The 22,340-nt window shown below is 45.1% G+C and overlaps 1 protein-coding gene and 2 pseudogenes across 1 annotated transcript; 1 reads left to right on the forward strand and 2 right to left on the reverse strand.

Moving 5' to 3' along the window:
* Positions 1–2,466: 2,466 nt before the first annotated feature.
* On the reverse strand, positions 2,467–9,605 carry LOC115309003. Its single transcript, XM_040219495.3, has 10 exons — positions 9,478–9,605; positions 8,544–8,674; positions 8,360–8,497; positions 8,213–8,279; positions 7,669–7,797; positions 7,202–7,243; positions 3,179–3,394; positions 3,033–3,088; positions 2,747–2,969; positions 2,467–2,677 (listed from the first exon to the last, which is right to left on the reverse strand). The coding sequence occupies exons 1-10, from the start codon at positions 9,584–9,586 to the stop codon at positions 2,553–2,555; spliced, it is 1,236 nt and encodes a 411-aa protein (XP_040075429.2). The 5' UTR covers positions 9,587–9,605; the 3' UTR covers positions 2,467–2,552.
* On the reverse strand, positions 3,999–6,183 carry LOC115309124 (annotated as a pseudogene).
* A 273-nt stretch (positions 9,606–9,878) lies between the features above and the next one.
* On the forward strand, positions 9,879–22,030 carry LOC120847631 (annotated as a pseudogene).
* The last annotated feature ends 310 nt before the right edge of the window (positions 22,031–22,340 follow it).

Here is a 22,340-nt window from a genome sequence, read left to right on the forward strand (position 1 = left end):
TATATACGGGGCGAGGACCATTTTAGTTTGATTTCATCTGTAGCCACTATTCGAAGGGAAATGTCAAACTAATAGTAACCCTTTTTGCAGTCTCCCATTTGTTTGGAAGGAGAAAGATTCCTCAGCTGTTTATGTAATCTTTGTTGTGTCTAGTCCCATGAATGACACGTCTTTCTAGAGAGTATTATCTGTGCGACATTCTTCAAATGGTGGCTACTTTTGAGAGTGACTATTTGACAAATTGATGCAAACTAAAATCAGTCTCGAACCGCAAATATTACTTCAATTCAGTTGCTTTCTCTCCAATAATAACTTCTGACATATATGTCCTATCCAGACGGTTTAAAAAGGGTTTTTTTGGCATTGCGGTGACTTCTGAAGATGAAGTAAATTTAATGTACACGTACAAAGAATACATCCAAGAGAAGTATGTACATCTGAAATTCCTCTTATTAACAAACAAAACTTCAACAATGGTAGTGTCAAGAATCTCAGAGTGAATATAATTAAACTATCCAAAGTAGGATATAAAAACAAAATCATGTCTACCTTCATTCATGAAAATGAACAAAAGACACTAACTGTCACAATATTAAAACCAAGAGCTGTTCACTAAACAATGCATGTACATGGAAACACTTCAAATAAACATATCAAATCAGGAGACATCAAACTGGTAATTGGGATAGAATAATGCTTGCAGGATAGGCACAGTCTGGGAAAAAAGTTTCCACACTACAGGAGCTGTGGCCGATTTACATTGCTGCACCCTCTGATGACTCGGCACCTGGCGTTGAGACCGGTGCTTGGCTTTGTGCATTCTTCCATACTCGCAGGGATGCCGATTTCCTCGCTTGCGGCTCCCGTGCCTCGATTGTTGGTAAAATGCCGCGTGGCGCCGCTGCTACATCCTTTACTGTTTATCAGTTCAGGTAAGGAAACATTAAATGTAAAAAGTGAAAGCCGTTTACAACTCCTTGTAACACCGAATTAGAGCGTAGCTCTTGAGGAGGAGGAGGGAAGGGTACTGGGGGGTGAAGTGACCTGGGGGGGGGGGGGGGGGTCACGTGACCTTGGAGGGTCACGTGACGATGCCAGTGATGTCATAACGTCACTGACACATTGTCATCGTCATCATCGCTGATGACGTCATCGGAGTCCGCATCGTCATCGTCACTGATGACGTCATCAGTGACGTCACTGATGACCTCACCGGCATCCACATCGTCATCGTCATCATCACTGATGACGTCATCAGTGACATCACTGATGACGTCACCGGCATCCGCATCGTCATCGTCATCATGACGGATGACGTCACCGATGACGTAATCCGTGATGATGACGATGCGGATGCCGGTGACGTCATCAGTGATGATGACGATGCGGATGCCGGTGAGGTCATCAGTGACGTCACTGATGACGTCATCAGTGATGATGACGATGATGATGCGGATGCCGGTGACGTCATCAGTGACGATGACGTCATCGGGGAGGTCACGTGACCCTGGGGGGGTGGTGACGTGACCTCGGGGGGGTCACGTGACTTTGGGTGTCGCGTGACCTGGGGGAGGGGTCACGTGACCTTGGGATGACCTTGAAGGTCGCGTGACCTTGGGGTGACCTTGGTTACGCCGACGGCGACGCCAACGGCGACGCCGACGCCGCTCAAGCCGGGAATGGGCCCCTAAGAGCTGCGCTCTAAAATAAAGTTTATCATAATAAGCGATAACATTCAGACGGCATTCAGGAAGGCATGCTATCACTGGCAATGGATACTAGTTGGGTTGAGTGAAAGGAGCTGGCGAAAAAGGCACGCCACCGTAAAAGCTGGTAAGATCTGCGAATTTTTTCTCCGCTGATTCACGGGCACCTCTTACCACTGCTGCTTCCGAAGCAGCATCATGTGACAGGTTGTCAACAATCGGAGCGCGGGAGTTGCAGACGAGGAAACCGGCATTCCTGCAAGTATCGCAGGATGCACATGCGCGAAGCGCCGGTCTCGACGCCAGGTGCCGAGTCATCGGAGGGCGCAGCAATGCAAATCTGCCACAGCTCCTGTGGTCCGGAAACTTTTGTTTCCAACTGTACATGCCAAAGAAAAGCGGCGTAATACATTTTTTTCGCATATGGCAGAATTTAAAAAAAAGGTGTTCTGGGTTTAACTGATATGTGCAGGGGTAAACCTCCAATATTCCCATTTATCTGTATCCTTGTTCATATTGCATCTTCCGTAGAGACCCCCTAACTAGGCATGGGCGAACAGTGCTCTGAACTGAAAGGTTTGCATTTTTTGTAGCTCTTACAGCACAATTGCATTCCTACTCCTAAAGGCTGGTTCACACTCTTGCAACTGAGTACGACCGAGAGAGGCAAGACCGGTTTTAATCCTCTTGCAACTTCTTAGTACCAGCTCCGCAGCAGCGCGCCTGGTCCTAAGAAGTCACAAGAGGATTAGAAACCGGTCTTGTCTCTCAGTCGTACTCGGTTGCAAGAGTGTGAACGAGCCTTAACTCACAAAAAGCTGTTTTAGATCCCCGCCTCTGCTCAATTCACATGTCCAAACGCCTCATGCTCTTGCGCACATTTTGAATTTTTTGCGACAGAATAGTAGACATGTTCTTGAGGGCGTGTGTCACAGATATTCCTGTTCGGGATCCCCAGTATATCACTGTCTCTGCAAGACAGCAGAAAGCAAAGTGTATTACGCATAGATCACACATACAAAAAATATGTGCAAACTTACCAATCACCAGGGCCACTTTTTCAGGGGTCATCTCCTTCCTTGCAGTGGCACCAGACTTGTAATAGTCTTTTGGGGCTAATTTACCCCCATAGGTTCGTTCGGCCAGCCCCCGGCGACCCCATATTGCTTGTGATATGTCCTTTGCTACTAGCGCTGGCTTCGTCTGTCCCATGGCTTTCTTTGCTTGCTTGCTGCCAACCGTCAGGCCCCTTTTCAAGTGGAACTACAGAAGTAGTAGAAACATCATTTAGAAGCGACCTTGAATACATGTTAGTTATATGCTTACCCTGCCACCACCGATGTCAGTAAAAGGAGCATGACCCGCAGCCTGAGGGTCATCCACTGATGAGAGGCCAAGATTTCATAAGTTAGCCAAAATATTGAAAAGAACACTAAAACAACACTGGTGCCTAGTCAACTTGGCTACTTTACCTGTGGCTGATGGGGATCCCGAGGTGGCTCTTTGGAAGCTCCTGGGTTGGTCATCTTTTGGGAGGATACTTGGGGGATCCCTTGGGGGCGAATCTAGCAGCTCAGTGTTGGGCACTTCTGGGGGTCCTCTGGCCAAGCTTACTGGAAGATTGGGAGGAGGTGTTGCTCGTGCTCTCTGCACACTTGTCTCCGGGACGTGTCGATGTGGTATGCAGCCTGAAACATGTGTCCCTCAAGTATTGAACTTTAAATGTAACACTGGGTAAAGTTGTGGATAGGTTATCCATTGTAAGTCATTTTATTATCAATACTTTTGCAAGTTGAGTCAAGAATGCTCGGCATATTATAGCATACATGTACTGGACAGGCCTCAAAATTCTGTGTGAGCGATAGGCCAATTATGACATATACAGTGGTGGTCCAGCCATATTAGGTTTTGGAGCAATTTTTGGAGCAAGAAAAACCCAATTTTGGAGCAATTCGTATCACATAAACTCCCCTTTTGGAGCAGGGAAAAGCTCGTTTTGGAGCACCTTGGTATCAGGAAAACAACATTTTGGAGCAGCATGAACATAGAGCAGTTCTGTGCCATGTCTTTATTATTATATATATATTACGGCTGCCCTTGTCAATCTTACCTCACCCCCTATATATATATATATGTCTGTGTGTGTCACGAACATCTGAATTTCATATAGTAATTTACAAAGAAAAGAACTCACCATAAGAAAACCATTTTATTTATGACAGAACATTCTTGCAGCTAAAGCTTAATTATGTAACAAAATATCACAGATGAAAACTAAAATATTGCTTAATACTTCTTGCCTTTTGACTGTAGGCTATATATCACAGGTGAAAAAAAAAAATTGACTCAATGCTTTTTGCATTTTTTTTTTCAGTTTGTCCAGCTCGCAAAGAGTGCGTGACAAAGTAGCATTGGCTTCAGCTAACATAGTTTGGCCACCTTCTACTTTTTCTAAGCTTTGGCACTTCAGTCTTGCACCAATGGTCTCTTCCGCCCTCTTCAGCAACGCACGGCACGAGATCACCCTTTCCTCCAACTGCTTCTTTAAGCGCTTGTCATGTGAGTTGTCAGCATCAACTTGTGTGCTGTCAGGCTTTTTTTCTCTTCATGTCGGCCTCTCTGCTTCCAATTCTTTCCTCATACCGGGCTCTTGCTCTTTTGACGCTTCGCAGAAGGTCTGGTGACAGGGGCACCTTTGTGGCATCTCCATCATACCTCTGCAGGTAGGTCTTCACTTGCCGCAATCCGTTGATGCTCGCATTGCACAATGAGGCTCCGCCTTCAAGGAGATGCTTATTCTCACTGAAGCCTCGCTCACAGTCCGCGTTGCCATGAGGTAGAAAGCAGCGCATTTACTAGCCTTGACAACAGTGGGTACTTCTGCTGACCAGCTGCGCACTTTTGTTGAAATACTGTAGCCCAATGAGTGTCGATCCGTCCATCTTCCATCAACTGAAGGCTGTTAGCAGAGTCACATCTCAGCAGATGCCACTCATCGACCAGTGATGACACGTGGTCGCTTTTAAGCACTTGAGGTAGCTGGGAAGCAAGGTATCGCAAGGATCGGACTTCTGACTCCACGTCGCTGGGCTGCAATCCCAAGAGACTTGTGTGCTGAAGGACTTTATTGTCAAGAGGCAGCTTCTGCAGGAGGTCTTTCGAGCAAGCCAAGTAGAAGGCACGGGCCCCAAGAAGTAACCGCTTCTTTTCACCTGGATCCCATTTCAGCATTGCCTGCTCAGTGTCCATACCCACTTCTGGTTTGGTTTTCCACAGGGTAGAGTCCTGCACATCGAGCTTCTTCAGTTCCTCCGCACTCTTGTCCACATAGGCTGCACTCCTCAAACAACGGCTGAGGATTCGCTGGACTAGAGACAGCAACTCCGCGTGGAGTATGTGTAGCAGGGGCTCTTGCTTCTGAAACAGTGTCTGAAACCGAGAAAAAAGCTCGGCACAGTTCTTCAAGAACAACACCTTGGCATAAAGGTCTTTCTTTGAAAATCCTGCAGCAAGCTTGCTGTGAAGATTCTGAGTGTCCACTCGCTGCTTTGTCAGGCTTGCCTTGTGAAAGTATGACTTCAGCGCTTCAAATTGTTCTAGGACACGACACAGTGAATCTTGAAGTGTGAGCCAGCGATTGGAGACATGACGCAGAAACACATGAGAAGCAATCCCTAGAGCCTCCTGACATTCTCCGAGGGCTTCAGCACGAACAGCGCTTTTGAAGTAGTAGTAGAAGTTTCGGACGACCTCCTCAACATCCGAGCCAAACGCATCGAGACCTTTTGGAAAAGCATTGTGGACTTTGTGAAGGTTGCAGTTGTTGATGTCAACCAAACTTGATGGCATATCCTTCTGGAGCTTGTTCCTCACGCTTTTCATGACGTTAGGCCCGTCACTGAAAAAACAAACAAGCCCTCTCTTCGGTAGCTCAGTCAGCGCGTCTTCTACACAGCCCACAATTACTTCCGCGGTGGCACGCCCGAGGTTGTACGATTGCACATGCTCAACGACAACCTGTTGCTGGCTGTTAGAAAAGTACCTAACAAGCACATCCAGTTGCTGCGTTCTTTTCTCTGGCTTTGGGGTTTCGTCGATCATCACAGAGAAGAAAACATTTGGGTGGCACAGCTCACTCACAACTCTGGACTTGAAGCAAGGGCCGAGTCCGTCGGACACGATGCATGATAACTTGGACCTGCTGCAGCTAAACTTCTTAGCAACCTCGCTGTCCGGGAACATACACTCGTACATTCCCGTAGCACTGTCTCCCCACGAGAAAGGGATAGACTTTGAAACAACGGACATAGCGAAAATTGATTCTGCTTTCCACACTTGGTCTTGGAGTGATGTGCCAGAAGCATTTTGTGAGAAATCCAATGCGGCTTGCACCAATTTGGGGGGCTGAAGGTTTCCGTCTTCATCTCTGTGCCTTGCAGCAGCTTCAACATGTTTCTTCAATGCTGCTGTGCGCAGGAAATTGATGAATTACAGAGGACACAAAATGCATCAGTTTTGTGAGTCCCCTTTTTGCACCAGAGACTAATTAAATCATTATTTGAGTCCACCTCACTGAGTACTGAGTCTTTAAATTTGGTGCTTCGCTCTAGAAAAAAAGGACAAAATTACAATTTTAAGCAAACCAAGAAAATACGCCAAAACTTTTTTGCCATGATCTACAAACTTTAAAGTTACCGCGGTGAATATGTATTTACACAATTGTAAGTCGACCTGTTTTTCGGGATTGTGATAAATATACTCAAGGCGTCCGAGAATCCGAAACTATAGCGATTTATTAAACATGTTTGTAAGCTCTATTCTGAGTTCGCACGCAGTGCGACAGTACGACAACCAAGGGGTGACCAATCGTTTACGGCATTTGACATGAAAAGGAACACGCAACAATTTGCAACAAGGAAATCATGCAACGACCACGCGATCAAAAAGAGTACCACGTTCGGTATTGATGCCGCTGGTCTGCCGGTGAACGAGCGTCCGAGCAAATTTCTACTATGGGGTCTGTAACTTAAAACGCGCATGCAGAAAAAAAAAAGTACTCACCTTGGCTCATCTTCAAGAGGACTTAGTAGTGGCGATGCAGAAATGAACAGCCACAACGCCGCATATCAAAACGGTCGCAACAAAACAATAATGCGCAATAATGCCACTGGGCCGGAAACCTGAATTGGATTGTGATGGCTATGGTAACGGCTCTACCCTTCATATCGGGCGGCAGCTTGCGCCACCTAGCCTAGAAAATAAAACTCCCACCGGGTTGCCAGCCGAAAATGCCATTCTTCCAAAAAAGGACTCGTTCACGGACCGACTAGCCCTTTTTGGCGCAGTTTGGCGCAATTTGTGTCTTTAGGCGGAGCAAGGCACAGGTATAGGAGAATTTATCAAAATGGCGCAATTGGCGCAGCTGGACCACCCCTGCATATAAAACATGACTGTCACATTAGACTGCTGCACTATAAATTATTGCCCAAATTTACCACTGTTTAATCTTGGAATCCATGGATCTTCTTGCTGGGAATCTATAAACAAAAACAAAAGTATGACCTATAGGCTACAATCCATCATAGTTAATACATATTACCAAATACTCTTACAACTTTACTAAAGCTACAAAATACTCAGGTCATAACATTAATTTCGGATAACTCAAAACGGCTAGCGAGATCCATATGAACACACTGGTGCCCTAATAATAAAGGCTGACAACGGGAAGCAGACTGACTTTTGAAAGATGGGGCCATTTTGATGTTACTTTCTTTACCTTCATACTAAGGAGCGTTTTTCTGTGCTCAAACCTGTAGGTGAAAATATCAGAAATTCCCACTGGCAAGAGATTTTTTAGCCAACACCTCACATCTAGTAGTTTATAAAAAAATGTATTCTATCAGTTCAGTTCTGTTTAAGTTAATAAAAACATGTCAGTATAAGCTCATGGGCTCCTTACCTGGACGAACTGCCTGCACTTCTGGCAACTGAATAGGCCTTCTTGACTCCAGTTTCTCCTCAATTGAACAAATGAAAAACACTGCCTTAGTTTGGAAACCTCTATCGTAATGCAAACCAACATGAAAACCTTAAACATCAGGGAAAAAAATATTTCAATTAAGCATTATACACCAATTTCAACCAAGCAAATCATTGAAAATTGCGCCTATATATTTAAGGAGAGATTAGTTCAGCAATGTGACAGCTCATCAGATGCATATGATGCCAACGTCAAAAAAGTAAGCCATCAAAAAGAGATTAAGTATTCTCTGTATGTATGAAACAACATGGGCATGCAGTCTCCAAAAATACACTGAATAGAACCACAGGCTTCTATGCAAACAGCTGAATGAATGAAGACATACTTACTGGCTGTCAGCTTGCTAGCGATAGTCCCATTCATAGATTCTTTGATGTTGGTGAGTTGGGCCTTCTCTTTGATGGCTTCCTCACAGCGGTGGCGCCAGTCCCTCGCGTCGCTTCTGGCACGCTTCAGCTCTGACGCAGAAATGACATAGTCATCACTGTCGCTGTCCGATTCAGTTGCAGGACGACATCGTTTGTAGAGACCTGAGCAGTAAAAAATTTAGACCATTGTGTACACAAAGTATCAAAATCTTGTGTTAAATGCATATTTATGGACCACATACCCGGACGGCACAGGCGGCTTCATTTTTTTTCCTAGAGTTTTCCAGATGCTCTTGAAGGATGCTCTGATAGGCAGAGCTCTTAGATGCCAACTGGTGCACTTTGTGCCTTTTCTTCTCCTGTAAAAAGTTACGAAAGTCCTGAAAGACTATGAAGTTGCACTAAGTATAAATGAGTGCAACATACCTGTTTGGATGTTTGCTTCTGAGAAGCAGTTGCCTCATGCTCACTTCCTTCTCCAGTTTCAAGATCTGAAGGGTGGATTACGGCCTTGCGCACCCTTCTGGATGCCCTCTTCGCTTGCAGTTCTTCGGAATCTGTGTTACAACTAAAAAAAATTACTTAAAGTAGTACATCAAATATTTATACAACAGAGTTTGGCACTCATTAGGTCGCAATTTTGAGATATATGAATGCAAGAACTTTGATATCCAATGCTACCCGTAATGTCTTTTGACTAGTAATTGTTATCTCTATACACTGTGCGAGTATGAATAAGTTGTCATCTAGTCGTCTATCGATGCTGTTGCCAGCAAAAATGATTTTCACATTTTGCTTGTTCTTTCTCTCCCTGCTATTTTGGGGTAAGAGTCACACTATTACCACGCGACGAAGCGAGTGTGACGCAAAATTACGCATTTACCTAGTGTTGGACAGTGAATTCCTCGCATAACGATTGTGTGTACACTGGCAACTGAAATAAAAGGCTGTCATCAAAACCACCAGAACTTGAGCCATATAAATACTACTAAAACACTTAATCACCATTTAACATAGTTTTGCTCTTGCACAGTCTGCGGTGCTGGTCTTTCCACGTGCAGTGGGCTCAAACCTTCTGACGAACAGCACGCGGATTTCGAAAGCGGTTCTTAACCTGTCCAGTGAGAAAATGCGGATTACGTGCACATGCTAGTCGTTGCGAGCAGTGTACATGTGACTGACATATTTGATAGTTCCCATCAGTGGCTGCCTAATTAAATTAAATGACCGCGACCACCACGCAGACACGTTTCACTTTATGTCGCGCGTCCGCGCGTATTTTATGAATATGATCACGCCCTCCTAATTTTATATATTATTTATTTGTAATAATTAAGTAAATAAGTCTCCAATTACTTACTTGCCAGAAGCAGCACTTGCGAAGGATACGATCCAGTGTTCTCGGAGTTTTCATTGTCCTCCCAGAACGTCGTGTATACTCCGTTCTTATCGAAGTCATTTTTGTTCATCGGATGAAAGTCCTTAATGCACCGCACCGGAACCACATACCTTTTCTGATCAAATTCTTTTAAAAAAGAACTAGCGCGAACATCGTTTCAATGATGTAATAGGAATTCGCGATTAACTAATCTCCACCACAAAAATGTTCTGGAATCTGCATCCGGAATGCCGACGCTGTGGTGGCTGTGGATCGGATTGGAATCGGATCGATGATTAGGCTTGAAAAATTATGACCACATAATCTACATAAGAAACATACTATTACAGCTAGATCAAAGACAACAGAGATTTTTACTTGAAATGTTTGGCAATTATAAAGCATGTGTAAATGAAGTAAACATAAGTTTCCCCCTTAACCAGTTACAGAGGCAATAGCCAACGAAATCCAATCCCAATCCAAAGAACTGGACAACTAGCTAGACAAAGCCAACAAAGCCACATTTGGTTCACGGCGAACGTGATTTGGTTGAACTTCGGAAAATTAACGTTGTTTTTCAGTTTAGTTGGAGCTGCTGGGCAAGATTGACTGCCTGTAGCTAACCGGGCCGATCTAGACTTCTGTGGACTGGACCGAGATGGTTTTGTGTTGTTTCTCTACTGGAACATGCTGTGAACGTACGACGATGAGCCTGAGCAAATTCAGAACTTGTAAGCGATATCTTGAGCCCGACGCATAGGATGAACCGTTACCAAGATCAACAGAACATGAGATAAGAAAAAGGGTGCTCGTGTCTCCAAGTGTTCCCTGTCCACGCCATAATTCGGGGTGCCCAAGCCCTGCGACTGCTTCGACTACTCGTGGAGCATCGGACAGCAGCTGCGGAGATGAACCAAACAACCACTCGAGATCTGAAGGGAGTGGTCCGTCGCCCGTAGTTATAGACGATGATCCAGGAGATCACTCGGCTGCTGAAGACAGCGGTTCGGAGCACTACGATGAAGACGAACATCACTCTTCAACCGATACTCATCCAGGCACCAGTTCTGCCAGCTCCCCGTTCTTGCTGAAGTTTGTGACCCCTCTTCGAGATGGAAGCTCCATGTCTGTAGGAGACGTCCTTGTCCTTACCATAGACATAGCGATAAAGCATGACTTGGAATGGACGGCCATAGAGGACCTCCTAAAGTTCAGAAATATTCTGTTGGGAAAGAATGTTCTTCCAGAAAGCAAATATTTGTTCAGGAAGTTTTCTGGAGCTTCACCGGAAGAGATGCAGTTCCACTTCTACTGCCCTACTTGTGATCAACTGCTGACGAAAACTGGAGGAAAGCTACCAGAGCGCAACAACATATCGAGCACTTGTTCGATATGTGGAAAGCATTACATTGGTCGCCAGTTAATGGCGAACGGGAACTTTTTTGTTAGCTTGCCGCTGGATAAGCAATTCACCTCTCTCCTTGCGGACAGTACTGTGAGAGAGCAGCTCTTGGAGTCATTGAGCCGCACAAAGGCACCAGAAAACACTGATGTTTCGGACATCACCGACGGATCTTTCTACAAGCAACAGCGAGAGAAGCTCAACTGCAGAAAACAGGACCTGACGCTGACCATGAGTGCAGACGGGAGTCCGATGTTTAAGTCGTCAAACTACTCCATCTGGCCCGTGCACTTCACCCTGAATGAGCTGCCACCACACCTGCGCTGGCGCAACGTCATTTGTTCTCTCCTGTGGTACGGTACAAAGCACCCAAACATGAGGCTGTTCCTTCAAGCGTTCGCCGACCAGATGAGGGAGCTCTCCAGGGATGGGATATCCTGGAATGCAGGTGGCCAAGATATACATTCAAAGGTATGTTTCTATATATATGCTCTTTATTTATTTATTTATTACAATACCCTCAGGGCCAAAAGGCATTACAGAGGGGGTGGGGCAACCAAAAAATGAAAAAGAAAAGGGGGTACAAAAAGAGCAAACACAGCCGAGAATAAACATCAACAGCTCGAAACACAGCACTCTGGTCAAAAAATAAACAAAAGGACAATCACGACAAAAGGTGAGCAGATAAGGTTTTTTTAAATAAATCAATTGAAGGTATATTAACAAACGAAGCGGGAAGGTGGTTCCACTCAAGAGATGTTTTTGGAATAAACGCGTTCAAAAAGGCTGATGTGTTACAATGAGGGACACCAACTTTGAATGGATGATCAAAACGCGGAGAAATGAATGGGGGCTCAAGGAATAGTTTATCTTTCAATGACGTGTTAGAATGATAGATCTTGTAAAAGAGGCACAAGCGCAATATTTTGCGACGTAAAGAGAGGGAGGGTAGGGATAGACTGAGTTTCATGGAGGAAACGCTTGCTGTACGATGATAGTTAGAAAGTATGAAACGAACTCCGCGATTTTGCATGGCTTCCAGGTTAGTTATAAGTGTCGAGTGACCGGGATCCCAGATTGCAGCAGCGTATTCTAATTTTGACCGGACCAGGGAGTTATAAAGCAGTAATTTCAAAGAAACGGGGGCCAGTGTAAAATTTCTTTTTAGAAAACCGAGCATAGAGTTAGCGTTAGCAATAATGTGGTCAATGTGGGTTTTCCATGACATGTTATAGATAATATGGACACCCAGGTATTTGTAACAGGTCACAGACTGAAGTTGAGTGTTACAAATTGAGAGAGGTGGAAGAACCGTGTGACGACGAGAAACTCTCATAGACTTGCACTTGTTAATGTTAAGGGACATCTGCCACAATTCACACCATTGGGATACAGCACACAAATCATTTTGGAGGAGGAGTGAATCGGATTCATTAGTAACGTCACGATATATCACACAGTCGTCGGCAAATAAGCTAATAGAAGAGGATACACACGTAGGTAAGTCGTTAATGTAAATAAGAAACAATAAGGGCCCCAGAACGGACCCTTGGGGGACACCGGAAGTGACTGGACTTAGAGAAGAGTTAGCATCATTAGTATACACAAACTGAGAACGATTAGTAAGAAAACATTCAATCCAAGACAAAATATTAGGATCAACATGCAAGTGACTGAGCTTGAAAAGTAAAAGTTTGTGAGAGACTTTATCGAATGCCTTACAGAAATCTAGAAAGACGCAATCAACCTGGGAACCACGGTCGAGGATGGAAAGTAGGTCATTAGTGAAAGTGATAAGCTGGGTTTCGCAGGACAGTGATTTGCGAAAACCGTGTTGTGATGCAGTAAAAAAAGAATTTGAATCAAGAAAGTTAGCAAGATGTGAGTAAATTACGTGCTCTAAAATTTTGCAGGGAGTACTGATAAGGGAAATGGGTCGATAATTGGAAGGGTTATGTTTACTGCCTGATTTGTGAAGCGGAATCACCTTCCCAATTTTCCAGTCGTCTGGTAAAACGCCAAGGTTAACAGATTGTTGAAATATTTTGCAAAGAAAAATGGAAATGTAATTTTTAGTTCTCTTAAGAAATTTCGGTGTGATATTGTCAACGCCACAGGAGGAAGATGGTTTTAAATCATCAATAAGTTTTATAATTCCGTCATAGTCAAAAGCAAGTGGATCCATTTGAAAAAAACCATATCTCGGAAAAGTACCAGGGTAAACAGGAACAACATCACTAGCGAATTCTTTGACAAAATATTCATTAAAAACGGAAGCACAACTTTGACTAGGAACTACCACGCCATCATCACATGTCAGCGAAAGCACTGTATTTTTAGACCCGCTATACATATTCCAAAATTGTTTAGGACTGTTAGCAGAGCTGGCCAAATTACTCATATTTTGTAATTAAATTACATTACTAATTACTTTGCTGAAAATTGCTGAAATGTAATTAAATTACATTACAAATTACCACCGCCAGAAAGTAATTAATTACCATTACAAATTACTTTTAAAAGTAATGTCATTACTTTCGCATTACTTTTGTATACTTTTAAACATAAAGGAGCCATTGATAACTTCCTTTTACAGATAACTTTATTTACATTATTCACACAGTTCATGGCACACAGCTAGAACTCTCTGTTGCATGTTTACCGATGGACAGAGAAATGCACGCGACTGATCCGTTTCCCACCCCAACCCGGACAACTATTTTTGGAGATGACTGAGGACCCTACGCGGATTATCTCTGGGTGGGGGGAGAACAATTGTCAATGTTCGCAAAATCGCGTCGAGGCCGTTCCACCAGGGGCCTTAGTTCGACCTCCTTCCCCTCCTCCGTTTCCCGAGAATGTCGAGCAGAAAAGCTCGAATGGCAGGCACTTACCAGCCCTATTTCTCACAGTGGAAGATAACACAGAGAGGGTACGCAGCATGCATCAAAAAAAGTAAGCGGAAACTTTCAAGAGGGGCCAGAAAACGTCGAATGCAAAACCGCAAAACATAGGTAGAGAATCGCGCTGAGCGGGTTTTCACAGTTCAAGAGAGTGACAGAAAATGTCTAGCTGATAGCGGGCGTGAGAGTCGCACCAGCCGCATTGGCACCAGCAACATAGTGGCGGCCGAAGAGCGTTTTTTTGGAAAGGTGTAGAGGAAAAAGAAAAAGTAAAATAAAAAGAAAAGCGCTCTTGTGTATTGTGGACATAAAAATATGCCTGGTGCGAAAAAGTAATTAGGTAATTTAATTACAATTACCGTCGCTCGAGTAATTCATTACATTACTAAATTACCTGCTACAAAAAGTAATGAATTACATTACTAATTACTGAAACAAGTAATTAAATTACTGTAATTTCATTACAGTAATTACATTACTGCCAGCTCTGACTGTTAGTTAGCATAGAGGGGAGGGTTACAGAAAAAAATGTTCGCTTGGCCTCCGCGATAGCGGTCTTATAGGAACAAGCTGCTGCGCTATAAGCTTCCCATCGTTCAGAAAGTCCAGTAAGCTTGGCAGTCCGGAAAAGACGTTTCTTTTTATTAGAAAGACGCTTAACAGATCTGTTGAACCAGGGCGATAAGTGGTTAGAAATGATAGGCCTACATGGGATAAAAGAGGTAATTAAAGAGCTTACTTTGGTTTTAAACATATTCCAATTGGTATCAACTGTGCGGTGTGAGAAATTAAAAAGGAACTCATCGAGAAAAGCAGCTAGTTCGCTATTAATGGTATCGAAGTTAGCTTTATCATAATCGAGAAAATGTTTCGTGGTTTTCTTTTCAAAATAAGCTGGAAGTTGCAAATAAAAGTGCAAAATCGAGTGATCGCTAATTCCCGGTAAGTAAGTTATGGATGAGACAAGGTCTGGGTCAATAGATAGAATAAGGTCTAATATATTGGCCGTTGTACTGGTAACTCGGGTGGGTTCGGTGACAAGTTGTGAAAAGGAAAAATCGGCACAAAGGTTCAAGAACTCGGTGTAGTCGGAAGAGCCCCCAGATGCAATCGGGAACACTCCGGACCAGTCAATTAGCGGAAGGTTAAAATCGCCTAGTAATAACAAAGGGGCACGAGGAAATCTAGAAGAGATAACGTTCAGCGCGTCATACAGATCAGAAGTAAAATTTGCAGGGGCGTTAGGGGGGCGGTAGCAGACACACATGATAATACAGGGGTGGAACGGCTGCGCCATTTGCGCCATTTTGCGCCAGAGGCATTTGTCTGCGCCATCCTGCGCCATGTTGCGTAAACTGCGCCAAAGCCAGTACCTCGCGCCATTATGCTCCAAATCTCAAAACGTGCGCAAAAAAATATTGTATTTTGTCTTGGTTTCGGTTTCTATCGACTCGATTGGCAACAATGAGCGCGTTTAGCTTGGTCGGCCTTGCAATCCTTTGTTCTGTTTATTCTCCCTGTGTATCCCGAATCGGAAGCGCGCACACACACACACACAAAAAAAAAAAAGAAACTTTGGGGTTGCATTTTAAGCGCTACACCACCTTCGAGTGGATCGTTATTCTTCAACCATAAGCGGGGTCGAGTAGCAAAGCGTCAGATTGTCTGAGGCTCTGAGGCCCGGAATCCGCACGTCAGCCAGTTGAAAACAAATGAGCAAAATATGCGTTTAGTACTTCATCGTTAGAAGTTAGAACCACATTCCCGCAAGATAAATCGTGATTTTCTAGAACTGAAACGCGGTCCGATCCGAAACCTTGTCGACCAGCAGCTCTCACGCGAGCGATAGATCTGCTCGGCGTACTTTAACCTTGCTCCTGCTTATCGCCTCAAATACGATAACTCCGTTAATCGTAGTCTGCCGTCTGGATATTGAGTTGCACAATAGGATAAACTTGAAATTCGTTGCACTGTTCCTCCGCGCACCTACTCGTCCGTTGCTTAAACACGTCACATGGTTCACACATATAGAATTACTATGTCGAACACGTGTGGGTTGTGCGATAGGCAGTGCTGGTTTGCATTTTGAGCAGCTGAAAGCCACTCAGAAACACTCAGAAAATACTAAGGACACTATATATATATCTTCAGAAACATGGTACTTGCTTTTTGGTTCTCATTAAGACTCACAAAGTTTTAAGTTTTCGAATTTTTTACACTGTTATGCCTTCCACCTAGATCCCTAACCACTCATGTTAATCTGCGCTGCAAAGCATAATTGAAATTGCTCCTGTGATTGTCTAAGACAGAACCTGAAGGCTGCAATAAAACCTGATTTGAGCTGCTCCTAGCCTGCTCCAGAATGTAGTTTTAGCTGCTCCCAAGCTGCTCCAAAACAACTGTTTCAGCTGCTCCCGTGGCTGCTCCCAAGTACATTTCATGAGTTCCACCCCTGTAATATATCTGTGCAGACATCGCAAACGCACACAAACAAGTTCAAGTGGGGTGACAATATCGACATGAAAACATTCCATACTATCGTTTACTGCGATTAAAACCCCGCCACCCCGCCTATCACTCCTATTATGCCTAAAAAACCTATACCCCTTGGAACAATGAAAAATCTCGCTGTCACGAACACCGCTCGAAAGCCAAGTTTCTGTTAAAACAACAATATCACTAGATGACGCATCAACAATTGATGACAAATCGTCTCGGTTGTGAATGACGCTTCTTATGTTAGTGAAAAGAACAGAAAAGTTATTTGGAAAGGAAGTGCAGCAACGTGCTTCACCAGATAAAACTTCCCCTAATTCCGAGGCAGCAGGTCTGTTCCCACTACGTCTAGTTAGTTATGTGGCAGCTTCGTAAACACGGCTTGTGGCATAATTAAAATGAAATTGCTTATCACCAATAACCAGTTTGTCGAACCGGAGTTTAAAAGGACTACCTTGAGTACGGGCAAATTCCAAGAGCTTCTTCCTCGCGAATTGTACATTTTTAGCATAGTCTTCACTGACCGAAACACCTGTATCTTTTAGTTTGTAACACGACCTTATAACAGCCTCCTTCTGCTTAAAAAAAGAAAACTTCACAACAATGGGCCTGTTTTTAGAAGGATTAAATCTCCCAATCCGATGGGCCCGCTCAATTGTTTCTGGGTCAACCCTTATACCAAGTTTCTCGTTACAGACTTCAAGAATCAGCCTTTCGGACTCCGCCCATGTTTCCCTCGCAGCGTCCTTCAGGCCGAAGAACAGTAAGTTAGATCGCCGCGAACGGCTCTCAGCGTCATCAGTTTGCCGCTTAAGTTGAGCGATTTCGGTTAGAACGGACTCAACTTTCGCCTCAATTTCTTTAGTAGTATTAACAGTGGATTTACATAGTGCGAGGTCACTTTCAATGATAACGACACGAGCGGTCAGTGCGGAAATCGAGTCATTCGTGCGCTTTTGTTCCTCGGTGATTTCTCTTAATTGGCTCACGATTCCTGCCTGGCCGTCGTATAATTGCGAGACAATCGACTCGATTTGCGCCAATGACTGAGCCTCGTCTTTAGTCATGGGACCAGGGTTTCGTTCAACATCGCCACAGAGTAGCAATAACAAGTCTAGAAAGCGCTTAAGACAATACCGTGGGCACGGCAGAACTACAAGACAAAGGTTATTTCTTCTTATAGAGCAGGAAAGGTTTTCCGTGCTAACCTGCACGATAAACAGAAGCGGAATATTAGCCATCATAGCTGTGGCTTGCATGCCGTGCCCACTGGTCGAAAGATCCTGGAACGATGCTTTTGAAGGAAGGTAGCTTGCCGTCGATGACCATGGGGCTGTCGATTCAAACAGCAGCGGCGGGGGTAGGTGTTGACCAGTGTTGTAGTAATCATCCCCGAGCATGTCTGAAGATAGCGGAGCATTGGCGTCATGCGATAGGACCAGCAGCTGCACGATAAACAGAAGCGGAATATTAGCCATCATAGCTGTGGCTTGCATGCCGTGCCCACTGGTCGAAAGATCCTGGAACGATGCTTTTGAAGGAAGGTAGCTTGCCGTCGATGACCATGGGGCTGTCGATTCAAACAGCAGCGGCGGGGGTAGGTGTTGACCAGTGTTGTAGTAATCATCCCCGAGCATGTCTGAAGATAGCGGAGCATTGGCGTCATGCGATAGGACCAGCAGCTGCACGATAAACAGAAGCGGAATATTAGCCATCATAGCTGTGGCTTGCATGCCGTGCCCACTGGTCGAAAGATCCTGGAACGATGCTTTTGAAGGAAGGTAGCTTGCCGTCGATGACCATGGGGCTGTCGATTCAAACAGCAGCGGCGGGGGTAGGTGTTAACCAGTGTTGTAGTAATCATCCCCGAGCATGTCTGAAGATAGCGGAGCATTGGCGTCATGCGATAGGACCAGCAGCTGCACGATAAACAGAAGCGGAATATTAGCCATCATAGCTGTGGCTTGCATGCCGTGCCCACTCAGTCTTATCTGTGTCATAAGACTGAGTGTGTCATAAGACTGTGTCTTATGACACAGTCTTATCTTATATTCTATTTCTTTGCATTACATTCTGAGTAGCCTTCGCCCGAAGGCTTGCGGCTATACATTTATGCCAGGAGTTACTCTTTATTTCTTTTGTATAGCCTCTGGTTGAAAAAAATGAAGTCCTAACTTCTTCAATACAATAGACATCTGATATGGAACTACATCAATACATCTTTAACAGAATTGGAGGAAAAATGCAAAGAAGACCTCAGTACCTACCTCACCAGTTCAGCTACTTCTTTTAGAGCGCAGCTCTTAGGGGCCCGTTTCCAGCCTGAGCGGCGTCGGCGTTGCCGTCGCCGTCGGCGTAACCGCGCGTTGCATGCAACAGGTGGCTAACAACCTGACATGCAACCACTCAGGGGAGATGCAACCCGTTGCATGCAACCTGTTGCATGCCACCTGTCGCATGCAACAGGTTGCGTGCAACCTGTTGCGTGCATCGTGCATGTAACGTGCAAGTAACGCGCGGTTACGCCGTTGGCGTAATTGCGCGTTACATGCAACAGGTCACATGCAACCTGAGATGTAGCCACTCAGGGGAGATGCAACCTGTTGCATGCTACCTGTTGCATGCAACAGGTAGCATGCAACAGGTAGCATGAAACAGGTAGCATGAAACAGGTTACAAGATCCAACAGCGTGCATGCACCCCTGTTGCATCTGCGTAATTGCGTGTTGCATGCAACTCGCGTTGCATGCAACTCAGGCTGCATGCAACCTGACCAGCAGTAAGCCCTCAGGCTGCATGCAACCTGAGTTGCATGCAACACGCAATTACGTAGAAAATGCAACAGGGTGCATGCAACCTAGGTTGCATGCAACACAACGATTGCGCCTGGTTTCGTGCAACCCGCCGACTGCGGCGGGTTGCATGCAACCCAAGGTCACGTGACCCCCCAGGCCACGTGACACGTGATGAACAACATTCACGCCAAAAAAAGAAGGGGAGGAGGACTAGCAGCCGTGATCACGAGGGAGGAGGAGGGAGGAGGAATATACCCTCCCTTCAGTATCCTTCCCTCCTCCTCCTCCTCAAGAGCTGCGCTCCAATTCGGCGTTACAGGGAGTTGTAAATGGCTTTCATTTTTTTTTTAAATTAGTTTCTAATAGCACTTATAAATAGGGTGTGTACTTTCCGGTGTTTATTTCTGAGAAAAATCGGCGTATGTTTTTCGGTGTTTATTTATTTTCAAAACACCGGTGTATTTCGGTGGAACGTCTCACGACGAGGCTAAATCCGGTGATTATCGGTAAAAAAAAACCGATTGATCAAAGACAGAGAGTTCGAATTTTATTCACATAGTTCATACACTTCTTCTCTAGGAAGCCACTATTTCTCACACTTGGTTATTATAGTAGATGCAAGCATACTTTCATGCTTGCATCTACACGCAAAGAACGTGCTGCCGTCATGGCAGCACGTTCTTTGCGGTTCGCAACCCGCAATTATGAAAACGCACGCTCTTGTACGACACGGACGTTGGCATTGTCTTCCAGGAACCACAGCAACCTTTGAATACATGGCTTGCACCGACATCACTTGGCCAGACACAATGAGGAAAAGGCACGTGAGAGCCTACCCTCCACTGCGTTAATTTTTCCCCAAAAGGGGGCTATCGGAGACACAATGGGGGAAAGGCGTATGAGAGCTTAGCTTCCACTGCGTTCACTAGACGCTTTTGACCCCCAGAAAGGAGGGCGGACAGACGCCACCTGCAAGCCGTGTATAAACACTGGAAGAATGCAGGATCCACGAGATAACACGTTTGACGAACCTCTACGGGGAAAGGGTTTCGCTAGGTCGCAAACTAGCAACGGCCGATGTTTTTCGGTTTTAACCAGGGCGAACATGTCCAACCACCGGTGTTTTTCGGTTTTAACCGATTTTATATTTTCGTCACCGACGGATGTTTATCGGTGTTTTTCGGTTAAAACCGGAAAATGCACACCCTACTTATAAAATGTATTACATTGTTATGAAGTTGTTAGAAAACAATTTCCATGCAACTATAAAATGCACCGAGCTATATTCTTTGGTGTCTCTTACTTTTTTAGGTCTACTGCATAACCAGTGTCGCAAACGCTCCAGCGAGGGCCTCTATGCAGAACTTGGTGCAGTTCAACGGGTACTACGGCTGTGCTTGGTGCTTACACCCTGGAGTTTTCGTCGAAGGTAGAGTCAAATAAGTTTATTCTTTGAAGGATCATTCTCAGTTGCTAGGCAAAGCACTAATGTTCATGTTTCATTATGCAGGCAGTGTGAAGTACCCGGTGACAGTAGCTGTTGATGACAGGACAGAGGCTTCTATGTTGTCTGATATGACAAGTGCAGCAGCGACAAGCAACGCCGTCAACGGGGTTAAGGGGCCATCGCCTCTCATCAATGTTCCGGGATTCGACATAGTTTGGAGTTTTTGGCTTGATTATATGCATTGTGTCCTCCTTGGTGTTGTGCGTCAAGTCACCGAAATCTGGTTCTCGAACGTCGGCGAGGACCATTACATAGGGGCCCCTAGGACTTTGGCTGTGGTGGACCAGTGGCTCCAAGGTCAGAGGCCGCACCTGTGCTTCAATCGTCCACCACGGTCAATTAAGCTCAGGAAGTAGTTGAAGGCGTCAGAATGGGAGGCATGGCTGCTTTATTACTGCCTGCCGTGCCTGAGGGATATCCTTCCAGAGGAGCTTCTGGAGCATTTTGCGCTCCTTGTTTCTGGACTTTACCTCTTGCTGCAGAACCATGTCACGGTGGAAGACGTCGATACAAGCACTACCAAGATCACAAAGTTTGTCGTGCTGATGCAATATCATTATGGAGAAACACAGATGACATCCAATGTTCACACGTTGCTGCACTTGCCGAAAAGTGTATTGCGGCATGGCCCACTCTGGTCACTATCGTGCTTCGAGTTTGAGAACAACATGGGGCACCTGCTTAAGCTGGTGTCCTCTTCGAATGGAATTCCGTTCCAAATCCTGTCCCGCATTCTCTTGAGGAATAACTATCATCAGTTGCGATCCATGGCCTCCGAAGAGGTGAGGAACCAGTGCTCCAAAAAAATGCCTGACAGGGAAACAGAGACCAGGCTACTTGGGAAACCTCAACCAGCCTCTCAAGACGTGACGGACTTTGTACTGGAGCACCTGACAGAAGTGGACAAAATTGAGGAGTACCATCGTGTGTCTGTGGGTGGATGCACCATCCACAGTGAGCAGTACAAGCCTCTATCAAAACGGGACTCCACTGGTATAAAGCTAGGAGACGTCTATGCGAAGGTGGCGAATATAATGCGTGTTTGCAAGTTTGGTGGGAGCTTGGAGCTTTTCGTTATCTCCCATGTGTACCAGGTCGAAGCAATGGGAGAGGTCGATCACCTAAAAGTGGCGCACAAGACTGCTCAGAAGAGCTTGCATCCACTGCCCCAAGCCGTTTGCTCATGCATGTAGCTGCAGATCGATGACACAGAGATTTTTGCAGAATTGTGCAACCGCTATGGTTCATTTTAAAAAACCTTCAGGGTGTCCCCCAAATTACCTCTTTCCGATCCCCTGACTTTTTCAGGTTATCCTTGACTATTTTGATAAAATGCCCTGACCATTTCTTCGGTCAAAGAAGATGTTTGACCAGCCTATTTGCATGACAAACCAATAGCCGCTAACCTTCTTGTGCTTGTGGCTCTTTTCATTTAATCAGGCAGTGGCTCTTTTCATTTAATCAGGCAGTGGCTTTGCACTGCCTCGTGGCATTTCAGGCAACGCTACTTGGCACTGCCATGCCGATACATGACAATCTGGTTTCATTGCACACCGCCACTTCACCTTCACTGGTAGTTTTCCTCCCATTAGCTAGCTCTTTGGGGGTTTCCCCGATATTTCCCTGACTTTTCTTGATGATCCTATGTTCCCTGACAATCTCGGCTTTTCCAGGTTGGTAGACACCCTGACCCTGTTATGTCGGGGTAACAGGTTATTTCACATAGAGAGGTACCATTGAAC

The sequence above is a fragment of the Ixodes scapularis genome, unplaced genomic scaffold, assembly GCF_016920785.2.
Source record: "Ixodes scapularis isolate PalLabHiFi unplaced genomic scaffold, ASM1692078v2 PGA_scaffold2__306_contigs__length_199485367, whole genome shotgun sequence".
Classification (NCBI taxonomy): domain Eukaryota; kingdom Metazoa; phylum Arthropoda; class Arachnida; order Ixodida; family Ixodidae; genus Ixodes; species Ixodes scapularis.